Genomic DNA, 20,995 nt, shown 5'->3' with positions numbered 1-20,995 from the left:
CATCCCAGGCACACTTCACTTCTAGTCACTTCTAGTGGGTCAGAAGTGATGATTGAAAGAGATGATGTCATATGAGTCTATGAATTGTTTTTTTTTTTTTTTTGGAAAATGTTGCAGATTATACCTTAAAAACATGGCATTTACAAATGTTGGTCTGCCTTTGCTTTACAGATATGATGCCTCTCTTGCACAACTATGTTACCGTGGATACAGACATGCTCCTCTCCAACCCTAAGCACTTAGAGGTCATCTACAGCATGTGCAAAAAGGTCAGACTATAAACGTCTTCACCTGCTGCTCACAGGCTCCTGCTCTCCCAGTGCTGTTGCTGCTCAGTCCTGACTGGTCAACTGTTTTGACCTCTCACTTGCTACAGGTGCTGACCATAGATGCGGGCGAGGATGCAGAGTGTCATGCTGCCAAACTGTTGGAGGTCATCATCCTGCAGTGCAGAGGCAGAGGCATCGACCAGGTCAGAAAGCACCTCACACACCACACAACCTTCATTCTCATGGAATCGTTCTGTTTTGACATCTTTTAACACACAGTCTGTGGTTCCCAACCTTTTTTGTCTCACGTAAACAAGTGGATATTATTAAAGTAGTTTTCATATAATTGAACTGTCAGTATTTAGGTTGATGTTAGTCAAGTTCTTAGTCAAGTATTTCTATTATTTATCCATTACTTTCAGTAATATATTACAGCCATATTTTCATTACTCTTAGCTACTTTAATTACTGTATTTATTCATTATTGTATGCTTACTTTTTCAATTATTTATCCATCACTTATAGCACTATATTGCAGCCATATATCTATTACTTTTAGCTATTTTAATTACTGTATTTAATGCATTATTGTTAGCTATTATTGTTAAATTGTAGTTTCAATTATTTATCTGTTACTTTCAGATTATTTCAGCCATTTGCTTTCAGCTGTTTCACCCATTTATCCTCTACTTTATGCTAACTATTTAAACTGCTCATGCATACTTACTGATGTATCTCAAAAATGTATTTAATTTTTCCCTCACTGTGTTCATATGATAATTCAAACATTTACTTGTAGCCATTTCAACTTATTATGAAGGAAACATTAATTGCCCCGAGGAGAATTTACTTTGCATGAAGACTCAAAAAGAATATCAGAAGGACACCAACATACATGACAGCACATAATACACACATCTTAAAAACATTCTTTTGGGTCTGCACCCTGTCGGGTACTGGTATCTCTGGCTGGGAATCACTAATTTAACACATATACAAGCCAGCATGATATTACCTAAGAAATGACAGATTGTGGAAGAATTTGAAGGTGCATATATCTGAAGGGCTGCCAGCCGTTTCATATGTGGAGTATTTAATGAATCTTATCAGCTGCATAAGAATAAAGCGAGCAGCATGTTTCACCACCTGCTGTCATCACATTCATTATCCTGCAAACTGCAGAGCATTTGATGAAACATTCTCATCACTGCTTTTGTGTTTTTATTGTCCACCATCATACTTTCAACAAATATTTTTGCCTGTAAGAGTTATCAGTAATGGTGAGAGGGCATGTTTCCATGCCACGATTACCACGTCAAAGGACTGGTTCAATATTTTGGGAAATGCACTTAATTGCTTTCTTTCAGAGAGCGAAATGAGAAGATCGATATCAGTCTCATGTGTGTGTCGAGTACGGAGCTCAAAAACAGGACAAGAACAGAATCCACAAAACATTGTTTTCTTTCAAGATATCTGCAGCTTTTAAAAAAGACAAATTCAAACTTTTTTCTCTTAATTCTGAGATTTTCTCATTATATATAAACAGAGGAGAGGAATGCAAAACAATGGGATTCTAAATATATTAAAACAAGGGAATATATACTTAACATGCACACACACACACACACACACATATATATATATATATACACACACACACCAGGGTGGCAAGTGGTGAACATTTTCACCAACTGATTGAACAATTTTACATAACTCATGAAACATATAGACATAAAGTCCTACATGTTAAACACATATACTTTAATATCAGATAATCTGCAGAGCATGCTCATGGAAATTATTTCTCTTTTATTTCGACCCTTTATTTTATAGTAGATTCATTTAAATTTACCTTGATCAATCAAATTCTTAACAACCAATTACTTGTTCGTTGATTAATTGTTATCATCCCTCATATACACACATATATATAAAAGGAGGGGAGTAAAAGGAAAAACTTGTAAAGAAAATCAAAAGAATATCGGCAACTAGAGCACAAAATCTAATATCGTGCATCCATAGTGTGTCTTCAGCTGAGGTGTTTTTATAACAGCAGAAAATGTAAGAAATACAGGTCACAATAAGTTTTAGATGTTTCCCTGCTCCAGCACACCAGATTCAAATAGCCAAGTTGTTGTCAGGCTTCTGCAGAGGTGTGATGATGAGCTGATCATTTGAATCCGGTGTGTTGGAGCAGGGAAACATCTAAAACATGCAGGGCAGTGAGCTCTGAGGACCAGGACTGGGAAACACTGGTTTAAACAGTTAGAGAAGGGGTGGAGGTTGAACCTGTGAGGATTCTGTACACTTAATTAGAGGTTGCATAGGGGAAGAGACACATTTCCACTTCAGTAATATCAGCCACCTAGCCAGTAATGTTAAAAAAAGCAAAGAAGTTGCACTGGAATGTAGGTCCCGGAGAATCTAGCAGTAGGACAACAATAGAGAAGTAATAGTTGAAGGCTCAAGAAGTAATAAAGACACTGAGAGTGTCCTAAATACTGATCTAAAAACATTGGCCAAGACACTTTGTAATCCAGCTAGAATTGAATTTATGAAATTACCAACCACAATAAAGACACAAAACTGCCAAAAGATGCCCATTTCCAAATGGACACAGATAATGTATAATCAATAACAAATGGGTTTGTTTCCCCCTGCATTCAGTCTTTATGCTAAGCTAAGCTAACCATGTCCTGACTCGCTTTGAACTTAACACACAGACATGAGACTGATATCGGTCTTCTCATTTGACCTGACCTGAGCTCCTCCTTAAACTTTGCTGGAGGTTAGACACAAAATCACACGTGACCTTGTGAGAGTTATACTGTAAATGAGTCGATAAACTCCATTAACGTAAAATGGATTATATTGATCCCAAATTTACAAAAAACTGTCACCATATTGCACCTTTTATCTTGTGTTTCTGGAGTTGTGTGCTTTTATTGACATGTAAGGAATAGTTTGATGTAATATTTTCCCCAGAGATCACAGGGAGCTTCTGTTTAATTCAAACTGCTGATACGCATTTTTTTTATGTTTGGTCAGTACAGAAGAAGTTGAAAGTATGACAAGGTTGTCTGTTGTTGACTGTGATTAGTTATTTGTTTTATTAATGGTTTAATAATGCATGTATTGATTACTGTTGGTGGCTGATCAGGCTGATTATCAGATAATTGTACTTTGGTTCCCTGCAGTAAATATTTACCTTTAGTGTGTGTTTATCTGTCAGTCAATGCTCAAAGTACAGAACACAATGAAAAACTAAGATTTTTATGTGTAATAGTTCACTTTAAACTGAGCTTCATTGTGAATGCATTCTAATCATGCATTCCTACTTTTGACTATAACTAGGTGCTCATGAAGACAGCTAATCATGTTTTTTCTTTTCCTTTCTAATATTTTAAGAAAAAGCTTTCTTTGAGTGCAAAAAGTTGTATTTATCATACTTTAATTTGTTTTATATTATTTGATTTTATTTTGTATATTAATGTTCTAAGGAAAATAATTAATATTTTTATATTTTAAGGAAATAATAATGCAGAAATATTTATGCTTCTGGTTGAGCTGTGCTTCATAAATCTTTGTGGCTGCTCTCTCTTTCTAATCCTAATCTTTTTCAGGTGAAAACAAATAAAAAAACAAAAGCAAATAAAATGGCCATGTTGATTCTTGGTCCTTTTTACTGTAATATAATAAATAATATTATAAAATTGATTTGACAATTGAACACATTGTGCAGAGAGAACAAAAGCAAAGTTGTTTATTTTACTTATTTGATGTTATATAAGTAAATGCAGGTTGATATCTCAAAGCCAGCTGTTCACTTTATTTGGAAAGACAAACAAAAGAACATGCACAAACCCTTCAGTGGTGCTCATAATTAACTGATGTGAAAATGAGAGATGGAATCTCAACATGAAGTTGGAGGTCTGAGTAAAAGTTTTCACAAAAGACTAAACAGTAGGAGTAACAGGAGCCTGATGTATCTGTGTTTCTACCTGCAGTGCATCCCTCTGTTTGTGGAGGCGGTCCTGGAGCGTTTGATGCGCGGGGTGAAGTCCAGCGAGCTGAGGACCATGTGCCTACAGGTGGCCATCGCCGCTCTGTACTACAACCCAGCCCTGCTCATCCACACTCTGGACAACATGCACTTCCAACACAACCCACAGCCCATCACCGCCCACTTCATCAACCAGTGGATGAACGACACCGAGTTCTTCCTGGGGTGAGTGGGAGGCTTCTCTTGTTTTTACCTTGTTCAGGTAGGATTGTTTCTGCTGAGTTTGTGGATCAGGTCTCAAAATCACTCCAATGATGCTCCAATCTGCTCCTCCATGTCTGTTCAAAAAGTTTCTTTTTTTGCTCTCCTTCTGTGGCATTTCCTTTCTGATTCCTTTCTTCTTCTTTGAGTTTAACATCACCTGTCAAATTTCAGTGGCTCCTCTGTGGTTTGCACACGACACTTAAGTCTGCTGCTAATTGCAAACTTCCTGGCACGTTTCATCACCACACTCAGGCGAGTAAGAACAGACTTGGCTGTCAGTGCACATTTCATGAATCACATGTAGGATTTTCATATTTTCCTCTTTCTTCTTTGTTTAAGAACAAATATAAGAGAAAAGTAAGGAAATATTAATGCATGATTTCCGTTGTTCCAAGTCATAATTTTAATTTCAAATTTAAAAAGGAAAAAATATTCCAACAGATATCCATAATGAATTTGTGGATATCTGCAGTGACATTGTATCTAGTCACAATTCTACTTGTAGATATCTGAAATTGAATTTTTAATGGTCATAATGCCAACTCTGCATATCCGTAATGACATTTTTCCTGGTAATGACTGTAATACCATGTAGTGGAAGTTAAAGTCACAGTACGGTTGGTATTGATGGTTGGTGTTGTTGCCTCAGAACAAGAAGATCCTGCAGTCAAACCTGATGTGGTGTGCAGAGCCTTTCTGTGTGGAGTTGACTTTGGGCCTCCAGGATAAGATTTGTAGGAAAAAGATTATCAGTTTAATCTGACAACATATTAGAAGGTTAAAAATGAAGTTAGGGATGAGGGGTAATATTCTGAGAAAAAAGAAATCAGAATTTCCAAGATCAAACTTATAAATTTCTGATAAAAAAAAAATCATTATATTCTCTTACAATGGTAAATTTATGAGAAAAAGGCTTGGATACTCTCATAGATTAAAGCGGTAAATTTATGAGAAAGAAACTTGAATATTCTCTGAAATTAGAGTTGTAAATTAACAAGACAAAAGGTTGGATATTCTCAGAGATTAAAGCAGTATATTTCTGAGGGGAAAAAAACTTGGATATTATCCAAGATTAAATTGGTGAATTTACAAGAACGAAAACCTGCAGATTCCCCGAGATTAAAGTGGTAAATTTATGAGAAAGAAACTTGGATATTCTCTGAAATTAAAGTTGGAAATTTATGAGAAAATACTTGAATATTCTCAGAGTGTGATGAGGTTGATCCAATCAGGCAAAGTGAAGTGATGTGGTTCCTTGACAAAATGTGACTTTAATCTCAGAAATTCTTGAGTTTTCTTCACCTGTATATTACTCCCTACCTCAGCTCTGTTTTTTATTTATTTATTTTTTTTTTACCTAGAATGGCCCTAATATGCTATCATAGTTTAATAACAGCAGACACAATCTGAAAAATGTCAGCAGTGTTTTCAAATATACATTTACATGCAGTCTAATCATTAAATTTTAATTACTGTAACAAGGTTGTAATCACAGTCAGTGATTCCATTAAACAGTGCTGAATTAGTCAACAGTCTTATCTTATCTTGGCCAGTCTCACTTATCTTACTCCTGCTGTGTGCACATGTTTACTCAATCTGTTTTCCTTTTGAGTCACCTCAGATGTCAGAGAAAGTACAGGATAAAAAGTTGTGTGTTTGAAAAATGACTTGAGGGTAAATCAGAAGACAGACTCTGAGAACGATGGGTCAATGGAAACAGGTACATCAGTTTAGGTTGTAATTGCTTATGACCTGGAGCTGCTAATGCACACCTGATGCTTAACAAAGAGTCTGGTCTTAGTCCAGCTCTGGGCTTGAGTGTTTAAAGGAATAGTCCAACATTTTGGAAAATTTGTTTAAGAGTTTGATGATGAACGTGTATGTGTGTGTTTAATCTGTACACAAACAGAACTGTAAAAAGTTCAGTGTGTGGTTTTAGGGGGACTTACGTCGTGGCTCTGTTTTTGATAAATAATAGCTGGGCCGCGTTTCCTTCTAAATGTATGGCAAATTGTAACCAAATTTGAAGTAAATCTGCAAAAGTAAATGCAAATGAATGCTTGTTTCCATCCACTGCTGTTATGTGATTATTAGAAGTTGGTTCATCAAGATAAGAAGTAGGTGACAGCAGTTCTTCAATTGGAAAAACCAGCTGGATTTGCAAGATCACACGAGAATCCAACTTGCCAGGTGTTTAGTTATCAGTTTGTGTCCGCATTAAAAGTGGTGCAGCCAGTCAGCGTCTTAGGAGGGACTGCTGTCAGCTACGGGTGTGGTTTTAGGTGCAATGACAACGAGAAGCGTCCATAGAAGCGACTCATCTTTAACAAACTATGATGGCTCCTGAAAATGTTAGTGTAGATACTGTGATAACATCAGTTATATCAGAACTGGAGAGAATTTCTTCATTGAAAGAAGAGCAACACTGAAGGCTTTTCTACATGGAAAAGATGTTTTCACTCTTCTCCCAAACACCTTCAGCAAGTGTTTGATCTGATTAGTTGACATCAGCCCGTTTTAGACATGATAGACAGATGGTTCATCCAATCACCTGCCACCTCTGGCATATCAGGTTAGACCATTATACCACTGCAGAATGAGAGGTCGCAACAAGATGACCAAAAGCCAAAACAAAAGCAGAAACAAAGTAGAAAACAGGTCAGAAATCAGACATTTCTGTCAGTTTCATGTATTAATGCGAGGAAGATTAAATTATATCTGTGTGGAGTCATCATTGATGTATTATAGAGCCATGGGAACCAGGAGGAGATTGTCAGAGCAGAAACATCTCATCAGTCATGTGAGTTTAATGCTCATTACATCAGACCTGTTTCAAACAAGAGCAAAAACCACCTCAATCAAGTGTAAAAACTTTTTTGCAAAAATGATGATTTTTTTTTCTTTTTCTTTTCCTTTTCCATCAATCTTTTCTAATGCGATACATCAAAATGTGCATAAATATATGTTGTTGGAACCATGGCTACTGACTTCCCAGAGTTGTGTTGACAGTGAGATACTGTTGCACTTGTTACCCAAAGCTGTTCCTGCTGATCATACTCCTTTATGAGTAAAATCAGCTCTTCTAATTTGAGCAGCAGAAAATGCAATTTCAGAGGCTGATGTTAAAGAGGAAATAAGTGTCCTCTGTTTGGTCAGGCGAACAATTATGTCATGTCATTGCTGATCACTGATCCGCTTCTTTATCAAGCATAAAAAAATAGGGGTTGATGAGTGTCAGTCTGCCTCCAAAAAACTGGATGAACCTGACATATACAAATCACTTATAGAGTCTTCAGGTGACGTATGTCTGACATCAGTCACTCTCTGTTGTTAAGACACTTTATTTTTGTTTTGTTGTCCAGTGTGACAGTACTGTAAAACTGTCTCTATGCTGGTAGCTGTTTGTGCTTTTTACATTAAAAGTACGTTCACTTCAATCTTCAGGTACAACTGACACGTCTTTTATTCAATAACATCATTACAAATGACATTTCACTCAATATCTCCTCACCCCTGTGCTGATGTGAGGATGGGTGAAGATCTCCAGTTCACAAAACACTCCTGGAGCTTCAGTGGAAAACAGCGTTGCAGCCAAATCCAGTACAATTGAAGTGAATGGTGACCAGTTTTAAAATATAAAAATGTAACATGTAAAATGTCTCCATACTGCTCGTGTGGTGTAATCCAAGTGTCCATAAACCGCGACATTAAAATTTGATCCAGAAAGATGCCATTTACACCATGTTTTTAGCCTAAATGTCAACTGTAGCCTCTCAGACCTGATCCTTGTGCACACCAAACTGCACAGGTCCACTCCTATGCCAAATTTCTTCAGCTGACCTTGTACACTAATAGTCCTGGTGGTGGCATCTAAACTTTCAAACTCTGAAAATTCATACCAAATCATCTGTATATCCTACAACTTTGCAACTTCCATCCAAAAGTGAGCAGAATTAACAGAAATGAGCTTTTAAATCAGTCCATCACTCTGTTTACTTCAAAAACTCTAACTAATTAAATTTATCTCCTTCCATATTTTTCGCTTAATTGATACCAAATGTGCTCCACAGCATGTTCAGACTGTTCTCCACAAACCATGCAGCTTTTTTTTTTTTATTTATCAAAAATTGAGCCCTTGGTGCATTAAAATGTTTAAAGTGTAAACAGCTACTGCAAATTCTTGCAAAATAAATCTCTGTTGTGTTGATGTCCTGGTAGATGTGGAAACTGAATTTTTAAAAAAGGTTTGAATTGTATCTTCACGTAAGCTATTGCAGTCGGTGGAAAATGGACATGTAAAAATAAATTACTGCCATCTGTACATTGTCTAGATGGACATAAATTTTCTGATTTTTTCCTTGATAACTGAAGTTTTAACACTAGTCTGAAATATGCCTACGTGCAGCCCTGCTGGTTGCTGGAGTCACAGTGTGAAGTCATCTGGGGTTTGTCACCTGACATGTAACTGAACAGCGGTGTGATTTTCTCTTGGAGTCAGAGGTTGTAAGTTGGTGCCCCCTGAAGTGATGTACTACTCACTCAAGCATTAAGTTTTGGGGATTAGAGACACATGATTTCAAAGATATTTTTAAATAATTATCATCAATTATGTGAAGTACCCTCATGTAGTTGTCACTTGTCTCCTCTTTTCTCTTCTTCCTTTTCCTCTTCCTCCTCTTCATTCTCCAATTATCTACATTTCTTTTTGTGTTCAGATTAAACAAATGAGGTACAACATGTTAACAAGCGAACTTTAGAGGTACAGGGAGGTGTGATTTTAAATGATGGACAAGACCAAACTAGCTGTTCCCTGTTGCCTCCAGTCTTTATGCAAAGCCAGGCTAACCATGTCCTGACTCCTGCTTCGTACTGAACACACAGACATAAAATTCTCTGATCCTCTCTTCAGGCTCCATGACCGTAAGATGTGTATCATCGGCCTGAGCGTGCTGATGGAGCTGCCCAGCCGGCCAGCGGTGCTGGAGGGAGTCGCTGCCCAGATCGTCCCCTCCATCCTGCTCCTGTTCCTTGGCCTGAAACATCTCTACGCCTCCCGCCTTGTCAACAAACCCGACCTGCTGGCCCGCGCAGGGACGCAGGATGAAGACCAGAACGGTGAGAACAGATCAGAAAGAGGACACGATGTAGGACAGAGGTGGAGGAACTAATACGCAATGAATGAGGACAGAAAGAAAGCAGAGAGGAGAAAAGAAATTGGCTTAGTGACAATAATGAAATGTGATTCTCCATTTTTGCCAATATCGGATCTTCCACTACTTGAATCTTGATTCAGCCCAGAGCTCAAATTAGCCGCACCACATTTACTTTCTCACCCCCACCGGCTCTGGTTTGCTTCAGTCAAGCGTAAAGGAATTAGATTCCTAAACCTTGTCTACTGCTTGTGGGGCAGACTGATAAATTAACTTAGTGCTACGGTGCCGGCTAAGGGTTTCTCCCGCGGCCTGGTATTTAAAATGCATTGATTTCACCACATTAAATGGTTCAGAATGGTGTATTCTTAATAGAGAAGCTTACATTTTCTTCCAGTGAAAGTTGAACGTGATCAGGTTTGAAATCCACTTTCAGTCATGAGGGAAGGATATGAAAGGACAGCGTGATGGAGCGAATATCAACTAACAGAGCAACATTCTTCACCATTGTCAGACATTTCTTTTAACTCATAGAAGTTCACTCTGATTATTATTACAGAAAGAGTTCCTACATATGCAAAGTTACCACGGATCTTTATTTCAACACACAATTAGTTGACTAAAACTTACGAAACAATCAAAGCATGTCATCAATCATAAAACCAGTCCATGAGGGCTCCATTTTGAAGTAAATGTCATCTAACAGCCTATAAAGAAAACAATGCAGAAGTGTCTTGCAGTAAACTTTATGTACATTAGAAACTGATTTGCCAGTTAATCATGTACATGAATCTGATCGAATGCATTCAAGTTATTTAAATGATGTCTTGTTCCAAATCTGTGTAGGCCAGTTTGTACCTCTGTTAGATTATATTGTTAGTCTGAAAGACGTTTCTAATATTTTGTCCAGACCAGTTATGTCAGTGAGGGTAAACTGAAGTGTAAGAGTCATAAAAAAAGAATAAATCTGAAAAAGAACAAGAAAATTAATGTGGAAATATAAAGAAACAACAAAATATAAAATAATAATTATAAACATTTTCATATATTTAAGTAGTTTTATAAAATTATTTATTTATTGCATATAGATTGTCTGACTGTTTTCGAGGTCAAGAATGAACTTTGATGCACGTTAAGTTTGTATTTTAAAACAAAGAAAAGAATTGGCTACCTTAAATAATAAATAAATAGCAAATAAATAAATCAATGAATCTTTCAAACTTTCAGTATACAAATTAAATGAATTGCATAAATAAAATGCTATACATGAATAAATATTTGCTTTTCTGTTTGCATAGTTATGGAAACTCATGGTATTTATTTCAATCCTTATCCTCAAGTAGTCATTGAGTTAAGATTTTATCTCTTGTCAAACAACTGTTTTCAAGATGAAGAATGAACTTTCACATGCATTGGGTTTGTAATTTAAGACAAAGAAAAGAATTGGCTACATTAAATAATAGCAAATAAATTAATCAATGAATCACTCAAACGTTCAATAAACAAATTGATGAAGACAATACATTAAAGATAAATAAATATCCAATTTTTTACTTTCAGTTATAAAAATGAACAGAGTCATAAAAAGAATAAATCTATAAGAAAATAATTTGGAAAGATTACGAAAAAAAAGTTAATAAAAGTTAATAAAAATGTTTTTTGAAGGAGGATTCACATGTGGCCACTAGATGCAAAAACCTGTGACTGTAAATGATTCAACTCAAAAAGTTTCCTTGAAGTACAAAGGCACTTTCTGTTAGTGGCTCAAGCAGAAGTAAGTTTGAGGGGATTATTCCTTGACTGATAAGGCTGTCAGCCTGTGATAGACAGCCGTGGTAGTTGCCATGTGGTTGTAGAGTGTACAGGGTACACACATCCTCTAAACTTCTGCAGGTGCTGAATCAAAGAGCAAACTGAAGGCAAGAGACAAACAAAGGATCCACACACTGCACCGATAGCTCCCAGCAACTTTAACTGAGCAACACTGAGCCAGAGATCTTGGTCAGACAGTGTCAAATCACCATCACACAGCAGAACAAGCATTATACAGACACAAACACACTCATCACTCATGGTGATTGGGATCTGCTTGATTGAGAGTCAGCCTACCCACAAAGTTGGACCAATCAGAGCAAACCTGGGCAACACTGTCTGATACTCCCACATGGGGGACAGAACATACCAGAAAGGGCAAAAACAACCAGGAACATCAAGATCATTATTATACAGGCACATATTAAATCCAACACGTCAGAGGTAAAGTTGAATATATATCATAAATCACATAAAATCATTCAGAAAAAACAATTACCATAAAAAACTACTATATAGAAAAATACAAAGAAAAAATGAAAACAGCATTATGTTTCTTACCCAAATGATGTTTGGCAATACAGGCATGTTCAGACTAGCACTCAGCCAAAAGGTGTATTGTTACCTGCAACAGGAAAAACCAGCCAAACACACAAAAAGAAAGAGAATGAACAGAGACGTTGCACCAACAGATATGGATTTTTTTGGGAGAGTCAATCAAAACATATTTGTTGAGATATCTGTCAAAGTTGGATCTATCAATCATATGTGAAAAAATGTCACGCCTGTGTCATAATGCTGTGTGGTGGCAGTTTGATTATTATTAAAATTGTGCAGATTTTTTTGTCTGATTTTTGCTGTTAGGTCCTCTCACCTTAGCTAGTTTACAGATGCTGCCAATAGTGTGGCGAGCAGCACATGAAGCTCAGAAACATCCCTGCAGAAAGCTGTGTGTTACATCACCAACACTACAGTGGATAGCAGCCTCAGAAACAAGAACTGCAACAACTAAACAACAGCAGACACATTCGCCAGCAGGCAGTAAGGTGCAGGGCTGGGAGGGCTACTTCAAGTATGTATTCTGAAACAGTTACTAATTAACTCTTAAAAGATGTAACCAGTAACATAATTAAAGTTATTAAAATAATGCAACTTGATTACTTTCTGTTACTTTTGGATTACCTTAGTATAAAATATAGTGTTTTTTGTTTAGACTAATACAATGTTTTAAGGGCTGCAGCTAATGATTACTTTCATTATTGATTAATCTGTTGGTTATCTGTCCATTTTCTCCATTAATCAATTAGTTGTTTGGTCCATGAAATTTCAGAAAATGGTGGAAAATCTGGATCGAAGCTCATGATGACGTCCACAACTGTGTCCACATCTCAAAAATATCCAGTTTACTGTCAGAGAGGAGTAAAGAAACCAGAAAATATTCACATTTAAGAAGCTGAAATCAAAGAACTTTGGATTAAAAAATTATTTAAAACTATTAATCAATTATCAAAGTAGGTGCAGGTTAATTTAACAGTAACTGCAATGGAATATAGTCACTTTTCTTTGTGTCCAGGTTATGTAATCCTGTTACATGTAATCCATTACTCCCAAAACATGCTAAGGTGCATGATAGTTATCTGGATTCTGAAGACTATGAAGAGTTCATGATACTATCCTGAATTGTAATCTTTATCTTTTGACTCTTAAAATCATTATTTTCAAATAGGTTTATCTCTAGGGAGTCTGTGAGGAGATAAATATCTGTATCATTTAATTCTGTGTGTTTGTCTAGAAAGTTTCTTTTCTTTATGTGTTCAAAAGTTCAAAATGGACAGATATGGTTGCTGTTATGAAGGCTCCTAATGACAGTGTGTCCTGATGCATTATGTTCTGTATGTGCAGAGGAAATCCCCAGTGATGAAGACGAGGTGAACGAGAACCGTAACGCCATGCAGCAGCAGTCCAGCATGCCGCCGGGCCAGGGCGGCGAGGACGACGATGAAGACGAAGACGACTACTGGGATGACGATGGCTTTGAAGGGACACCCCTGGAGGAGTACAGCACGCCTCTGGACTACGACAACGGAGAGGACGAGTATCGCTTCTTCACCTCTGCTCTCCTCCGTGAGTCATCATTCTTCTGTCTGCTATCTTTATTCGATGCTCTGTTTTTGCCAGAGCTGCTCTCGTCTCTGTTGCACGACATGACAACATAAATGCCTATATTTATCAACGACTGACACTAAATTCATATTTTATGATGCATTTTTAGTATCAAAAAGTGTCAGTTTTTTTATTACATTTTTTGTGATCTAAATCAGATAACTTTTTTCATGACCTATAATTTTTCAGCTCAGTGTCAAACTTGGAAAACCCTTCATCTAGATCTGTCACATTAAGTACCTCATAATGTTTACTCATTCCTTCATTTTGTTTATTTAAATCTCAGGAAAACACACTGAGGGTGAGCCCTCATTTCCTGTGGTTCAGAGATATAGACACAGAATAAGAGAAAACACAACTACAATCATTAAAGAAAGCTGGGAGGTAGCAATAAAGGAATGATACATGGATCACTTCAGTAATTAATCTTAGGGCATCTGCCCTTCACTTGACTTTTCCCATGTGTGACGTACAGTTGTATTACTGTGGGATCACAACACATAGAATAGATACAAGCACTTGGCCTGTTAATCAGGGAAAATACCTGCGCTGAAGTAGTTGCCTGTTACTTAAATAAATTTAATTAATCAAGGCTGTCAATTATATGATCATCTCCTGAACAGATTTAACGATCAGCAGATGGATTTATTAGCAGTTTAGCTTTTGAAATCACACCTGCTATCATAAAGTCCTGTGGTTCACACCAGAGTTCTTTTGGAACTGCAGCAAGATCCACCTTTTCAGGTGGACTCAGTCCGTTTCTTTGGTCCACACCAGAGTTCGATTGAAAGTTTTCAAACCAGCTGACATGAACCAGCCTACAGGGACAAACGTAGGGCTGGGCCATATGGCCTTAAATTTATATTGTGGTATAATTTGAAGCATATGTGATAATGATATATATTGCGATATATTATTTTCTTCTGTATATATCAGAGTTGGGCGATATGCTAAAATTGTCCAAGCGGTTATCGTCAGCTCATCCATTTGCCATTGGCGATACCATCGTCCCCCCCACCGAACTAATACAAGCTTAACTGGCTTGTTAACACCTCGGAAAACACACTTAATTTAAAATCGACAAAACATGTAGAACTCAGCAAAACCCTCTTTGTTAGTCTGTCCACTCTTCCAACAATCACCAGCTCTGGTTTGGTCAAAATAAATCCTTAATTCACCGTATTAAAACAGTGTAAAGAGTTTGACTCTGCAGGCTGTTTTCCTCTCACTCCTCACCCAACTCAGATCACTCATGGTCAGCTGAGTGGGTGTACACTGCGCCACTGGATGAGAGCGCGATGCAGAGTAGAGGCTGTCACTCTGCAGATTACTACAGCTTGATGACATCATCAACATGCGCTATCGCCGGTCGGTACAGTCAGAATCTCTACCATTGCCCAAATTGATATTGTTTCTACTGTATACCGTTTGTACCGCCCACCCCTAGGCAAACAGACCACAGTTTGTTTTAACCAGACCAAACAAGGACTGATACACTGCATCCAAAGGTTTTAGAGTGGAACTGGATGGCAGTCCATAAAGAACAACAATGTCAACATTTCCTGTTTGTGTAAACAAAGGAAAACAAGGTTTAGAAAAAAACTAGTTTCAAACTCTGCTTTGATAACAGCATATCAGTTTTTCATCCATCCATATAACTAGATTATTATTCTATCTGATGGTGTTATCAACAGGACAGATTTCAACACCATCATAGTCAATATTTCCTGCATTCAAAAACATTCATTTTGTCTTTGCACAGTTTGATGTGAGGGTGATTTTGGAGGAAGTTAAATGACAGTAGTAGATTCAGAGTGGCAGCATGAATAAAATCTGCACAGGAATAAAGGACAGTGTCGTCTGCGTAAAGATGGTAATTATAATAGTACAATAAAGAGGTAATATCATTTATATAAATAGTGAATAAGACTGAACTTTGAGGAAAAGAGGACTGGAAATTACACTGTTGACACACGGCCACTTGCAGCTAGCATCATCAAAACCTACACGAGAAAATCTTCCACACAAAGGCTGGCACCAGAGAATCTTTGGTATTTTTACTTTAATAATGATTGGAACAATTCATCAATTATCAGAATTGACCACTCTTAAGTCCTGCCCCTGTGTGTATCTCATCTTGTCTGTGACAAAAGGAAAACCACATTTTGAAGATTGTTAGAGGATGTTGCTGAGGGACCTGTAAAAGTGACATATATTCACATCTTAAATTAGCAAATCTTAGCAAAACACTGGCTAATTAACTAGCTAATCTACATCAATTGTTAGCTTGCAAGTTAGGCAGTGTTTTGCTAACACTGACTAACTTATGATGTGATCCTATATGTTGATTTTACAGGAAAAGAAGAAAGTTAATCAAAGTACTGTGGTTGCTCAACTGTAATTGGAGCACATAACAAAAGAGGTGATACTTCCTGTTAACTTTAGGTTTATTTATTAACCATAACGTTTCTCTTTGACCCTACCTGTGTTTGTTAGGGGTCCAGAACAGCGATGCAGCCTGGTACCAGTGTTTGACGGCTCCGCTCAGCGACGACCAGAAAAAACAGCTGCAGGAGATCTACAGCATCTCACAGCAGAGGAGGAGCACCGCCGCCAAGGGCCAGTGGTGAGAGGCAACACACACCAGTGTAGAATACAGACAGGAAAGAGAAATGGAGACAGACACAGGAGAGGGGGTGTGAAAAAATGTTCAATACATTCAATTCAAGATGTTTTTTAATTGGAACATTAGCCTGAAGGCATGTTCTGTCACAGTTTTCATAGTGTGAAGTGGAGATTTCCAACTTTCTGACTCACTTTGTGGAGCAAAGCATGAGGACAAGTGGACATCATTCAGACTGTGGAGACTCAGGAGGGACATGGAGGGAAATAGAAAACCTTTGTGTTAGCCAGAGAAATGTTTTGCTTATTTCCTACATTGAACAACTACAAGAGGAGCTCTGGTTCAAAGCCTTTCAGAATGAAGCAAAGTCTCCACAAACCTTAACTGACCAAAAATCCCACATTCACAGAAACTGTCAAGTCAGCGTGTTCAACATATGACACTCTTAATCCTTAAACCCTCCATTTAGATCAGGACTTTTTAAGGTAAGAAATAAAAATTAATCAAAATATTTGTAACTAAAACAATGCAAGCCTATAATATTAACGGAATAGTTAAACATGTTCTCTCTGAGACTGATCAATGTCATGGCTGGAGGTTAAGGGGATAGTTTGAATGATTTGAGGTGTGGTTATATGAGGTACTTATAAAATAAAAAATATATATATGGCAGTGGACACGTCCCCACTTTGGAGAAGCAGCAGGAGTACTGGTGTAGGAAGCTAAGCAAAATGTACCGCTGTGGACAGGGTCAGCAACAAAACATATTTTCGATACCTAAACAAAATGAATACCAGTTTAAGTGTAGCTTTCTGTATAGCCGTGTTTCTCAACCCTGGTCCTCAGAGCTCACTGCCCTGCATGTTTTAGATGTTTCACTGCTCCAACACACCTGATTCACATGATCAGGTTGTTATCAGGCTTCTGCAGAGGCTTGATGACGACCAGGGTTGAGAACCACTGCTATATAGAGTATTTTAAGGAATTTATCTTGCCTTCAGGCGATCTTTTCCAGGAGAAAACCACTGCTATGGAAGCCAAATATGACTCTCGTCAAAGCAACCAGACTTCTTTGGCAAAGCCAGTAATTTTACCTCACAGAATACAGGAGCTAAAAGTGGATTCAGCAATAGTTGGAGCTCATTACCAACTAAAACTGCAAACGGACATTTTTACATTTGTTTGTTTACAGATTAAATAAAGTTTAGAGCTTTAGAGGTGATGGTGGGTGTATTTTTCAACTTGGCTCATAACCACACTGTTTCCACCTGTGTCTTGTCTTTATGCTATGCTAAGCTAACCGTGTCCTGAGTCAGTCTCTGTACTGCTATAAAAAACTTAAAGAACTTAAAGTACTTAAAGAACCAGTGTGTGAGATTCAGGGGGATTTATTGAAATATGACAGAAATTTAATATAATATTCATAAGTATGTTTTCATGTGTTTTATCACCTGATAATAAGAATTGTTGTATTGTTGTTACCTCAGAATGAACCCTTAATATCTACAGAGGGAGCAGGTCCTCTTTCACCGAGGTTGACATGTTTCTACGGTAGCCCAGAACGATCAAAACAAACACTGGCTCTAGATATGGCCTGTCACGCCTACCATAGGTTCTCCTACACCCTTGAAAGAGGAGAGGAACAGGTGGTGTTTGCTACCTGCAAGCTCACCGCTAGATCCTACACACTGGTCCTTTAACACACAGATATGAAATCACTGTTGCAATCTAAATAGTTCAGTACTGTTTTCCAAAATATTGACTTATTCTCTGAGGTAAATCTTAAGTATGATCATTTAATTGCCTAGAAGCATGGTGCACAAATTACAGTTGTACTAATGAATGTCCACCGTTAAATCAGAAAATTAATCAATTGTAAAAACTGGATTGGGACTTTTATTCTGAAGTAGGGCTGCACAAGTTGGTAAAAAAAAAGTCATATCACAGTTATTTTGATTGAAATTGCGATTGTGGTATACAATATGATTAGTGAAAATTACCAGTTTTGCATTATAATTTTCATGTTCACTGAAAAAAAAAAAAAAAACTATTGATGATGTGATAGTTATTGAGGTCTGCACCAAACAAACATGTTTTCTTTCATCTGGAGAAAAAGATTTTAAGGCCAGGTCATCTCTGCTGCACTACAGTACCTCATTATAATGCTGTTTTTTCACACATTTTTTCTTTTTCAAAAAGTTGGTTCTGGTTCTGTGATTTGGCCACATCACAATTTAACTTGATAAATTGTTCAGCCCCATTCTGAAGTCTTGCAGTCTTGGGAGAAAACTTTTGTAGATCACACAAATATAAAAATCTTCTTTTCTCAGGTTCAGTAGCAAACACGTAGAATGAGCACCACCAGCAGAATGACTCCAGAAGTGTTTAAAAACATGATGTACCGTGTTGTTTAGTCCCACGTTGATCTGAAGCTTGTTGTGTTTTCAGAGCACTGAGGAGACTGACGGACTGCAGAATCAGAGGAGGGGGGGACGATGACAGGAGGAGCCGGTCTGACCTGACCTGAAGTGGATTTCAGTCTAACCTGAATGATCTCAGTCCAGATCAGACCACATCAGACTTTAATGGATCCCACCAAAACCAGGTCCCAGGGTGCCATCACAACTGGATGGAGTAGCAGGGGCTGCATTTTATCAGTACGGGACCTGGTGCACTGTAAAGAGCCCCTACTGGAATATTCCTATCACCAGGACAGGACCGCTGGCCTGTGTGTGTGTTTGTGTGTGTGTGTGTGTGTGTGTGTGTGCGCACGTGTGTGTGGAATCCAGAGAAAGGTCTGCATTATAAGTATAAATGTCCTTGACCAGCAGAATTCGTTTAAGTTCTTGTACAGTGCAGTCCTTTGGTCTGTGACTAAGTAACTGTGTGTGTGTGTGTGTGTGTGTGTGTGTGTGTGTGTGTGTGTGTGTGTGTGTGAGAGAGAGAGAGAGAGAAAGTGTAAGAAATAAGAACACATCAGAGTGTGTGTTTGTATGTACTGTAAGCGCTTGTCTTTGTCTCTCTATAGCTGAACACTTTTTATCATCTCATGAAGCGAGGGCCTGCAAGGAGCAAGAAGAGCCCGGTTTCTGTCAGGGTGCCTTGAATACAGACTGTGGATGGATGAGAAGCTCGAGGTCAAAGGTCAAAGACTTGTGTTCTCTGGCTGCGACGTCTCACATATGAAATGTAAAATGGGAGAGGGATCTTGGGAGAAGCATTTTTTTTTTTTTGTCTTTCTGTTTGTCCCTGGATTTTGTTTTTGTAACAGTTTTCAGAACTAATTTAAGAAAATCATAAAAGTTCATGTAACATTTTTCTGAGTTGTTCTTGTTCTTCTATTTTTCTTTACTCCTTCCTACTTTAACTAAACAATGTCTTTGCTGTGTTAATGCTTATGCTGCATTCACATAGATTCAGGCAGACTGTAGACGGCAAACTGGAGAGCAAGACGGTAAAAGTAGGTGAGACCAGTAGAGAACACTGATGCTACCTTGTTGAAAAATATGGAAGCGTAACACATTCACTTGAGACAGCATTTTTTGTGCTGGTTTTCTGAATTAACAAGATTATCTCAGAATACTGAGAAAGGTTTTCATGAAAAATCAAATGAACTTTTTTTCCCCCATGAAAATGTATGTTGTCAATTCACAAAAACAGCAGATTTTTCCCATGAAAAAGTATTTTGTCAGTTCAGAAAAACTGCATATTTTTCCATTAAGCCTTATCTTGTTAATTCAGAAAAACAGCAGATTTTTTTTCACATGAAAATGTATTTTGTTATTTCAGAAAAACAAGATTTTTTTTCTACCATGAAAACAAATCTTGTTAATTCAGACAAACTGATTTTTTTCCCATTGAAACTTATCTAGTTAATTCAGAAAAGAAGTAGATTTTTTTCCATGAAAATGTATCTCGTTAATTCAGAAAAAGTAGATATTTGCTTTTCTATGAAAACATATCTCGTAAATTCAGAAAAATAAAGCTTTTTTTCCCCCATTAAAACGCATCTTGTTAATTCAGAAAAACAGAACAATTTTTTCTCAAGTAAATACATGACACTAAAATAGAAAAATACAACTGTAGCACAGTAACCCTATCACAATACCCAGAGAACCACTTCGTAGCACATCTGGATAGGTAGCACAAATTGACAGAACGGTGGGAAAGAAACAAGTCAAAGTGCTCTGATTTCAGCCTCTTACATGTGAATATTTTCTGATTTATTTCCTCCTCTCTGACAGCAAACTGAATATTTTGAGTTGTGGACAAAACAAGACATTTGAGGACGTCATCTTGGACTTTGGGAAAGCACCTCGAAACACATCACTGTTGTAATGCTTCTTTTCCTCGTCCCTGTGTGAGTGTATGTGCAGGACAACAAAGAGCAGCCAAGCACAGAGGAGCCGTCCCGCGGTGGAGGGATGTGGGCTGTCAGCGGCGAGTTTCTTTACTGGTATTTGTGTACGTTCTCACTCTGTGGTTCCTTGGTCATGAGGCACTGCGGGTAAATCTCACTCTGCAGTGGTGGAATCTGTCCCTCCATCATTAGTTTTCTGTCTCTGCCTCCACATCTCTCCCTCACACTCTCTCCTCGAGCTTTGTAATCATTTGTCCTGCATGTGAATGACACCGGCTGGTGGAAGATGTTTTTTTTTGGCTGACATATCTAGGCCAAGTGAGGATGCTGCTGCAGCGGTAACGAGCATTC

At 37.7% G+C, this 20,995-nt stretch overlaps 1 protein-coding gene across 2 annotated transcripts in view; it reads left to right on the top strand.

The window, feature by feature from the left end:
• ipo8 (importin 8) overlaps positions 1-19,600 on the top strand; it is a 49,103-nt gene extending 29,503 nt beyond the window's left edge. For both annotated transcript variants that reach the window (XM_084710723.1, XM_084710724.1), the window contains exons 19-25: positions 172-269; positions 377-472; positions 4,277-4,497; positions 9,446-9,651; positions 13,401-13,622; positions 16,158-16,287; positions 18,733-19,600. In XM_084710723.1, the coding sequence (XP_084566849.1) occupies positions 172-269; positions 377-472; positions 4,277-4,497; positions 9,446-9,651; positions 13,401-13,622; positions 16,158-16,287; position 18,733 (974 nt within the window). In that variant the 3' untranslated portion in view covers positions 18,734-19,600. The remainder of the gene's footprint in view (positions 1-171; positions 270-376; positions 473-4,276; positions 4,498-9,445; positions 9,652-13,400; positions 13,623-16,157; positions 16,288-18,732) is intronic.
• The last annotated feature ends 1,395 nt before the right edge of the window (positions 19,601-20,995 follow it).

The sequence above is a fragment of the Lutjanus erythropterus genome, chromosome 22 (genome assembly GCF_056507025.1).
Source record: "Lutjanus erythropterus isolate fLutEry1 chromosome 22, fLutEry1.hap2, whole genome shotgun sequence".
NCBI lineage: Eukaryota > Metazoa > Chordata > Actinopteri > Lutjaniformes > Lutjanidae > Lutjanus > Lutjanus erythropterus.
This window is presented reverse-complemented; position numbering and strand designations above follow the sequence as displayed.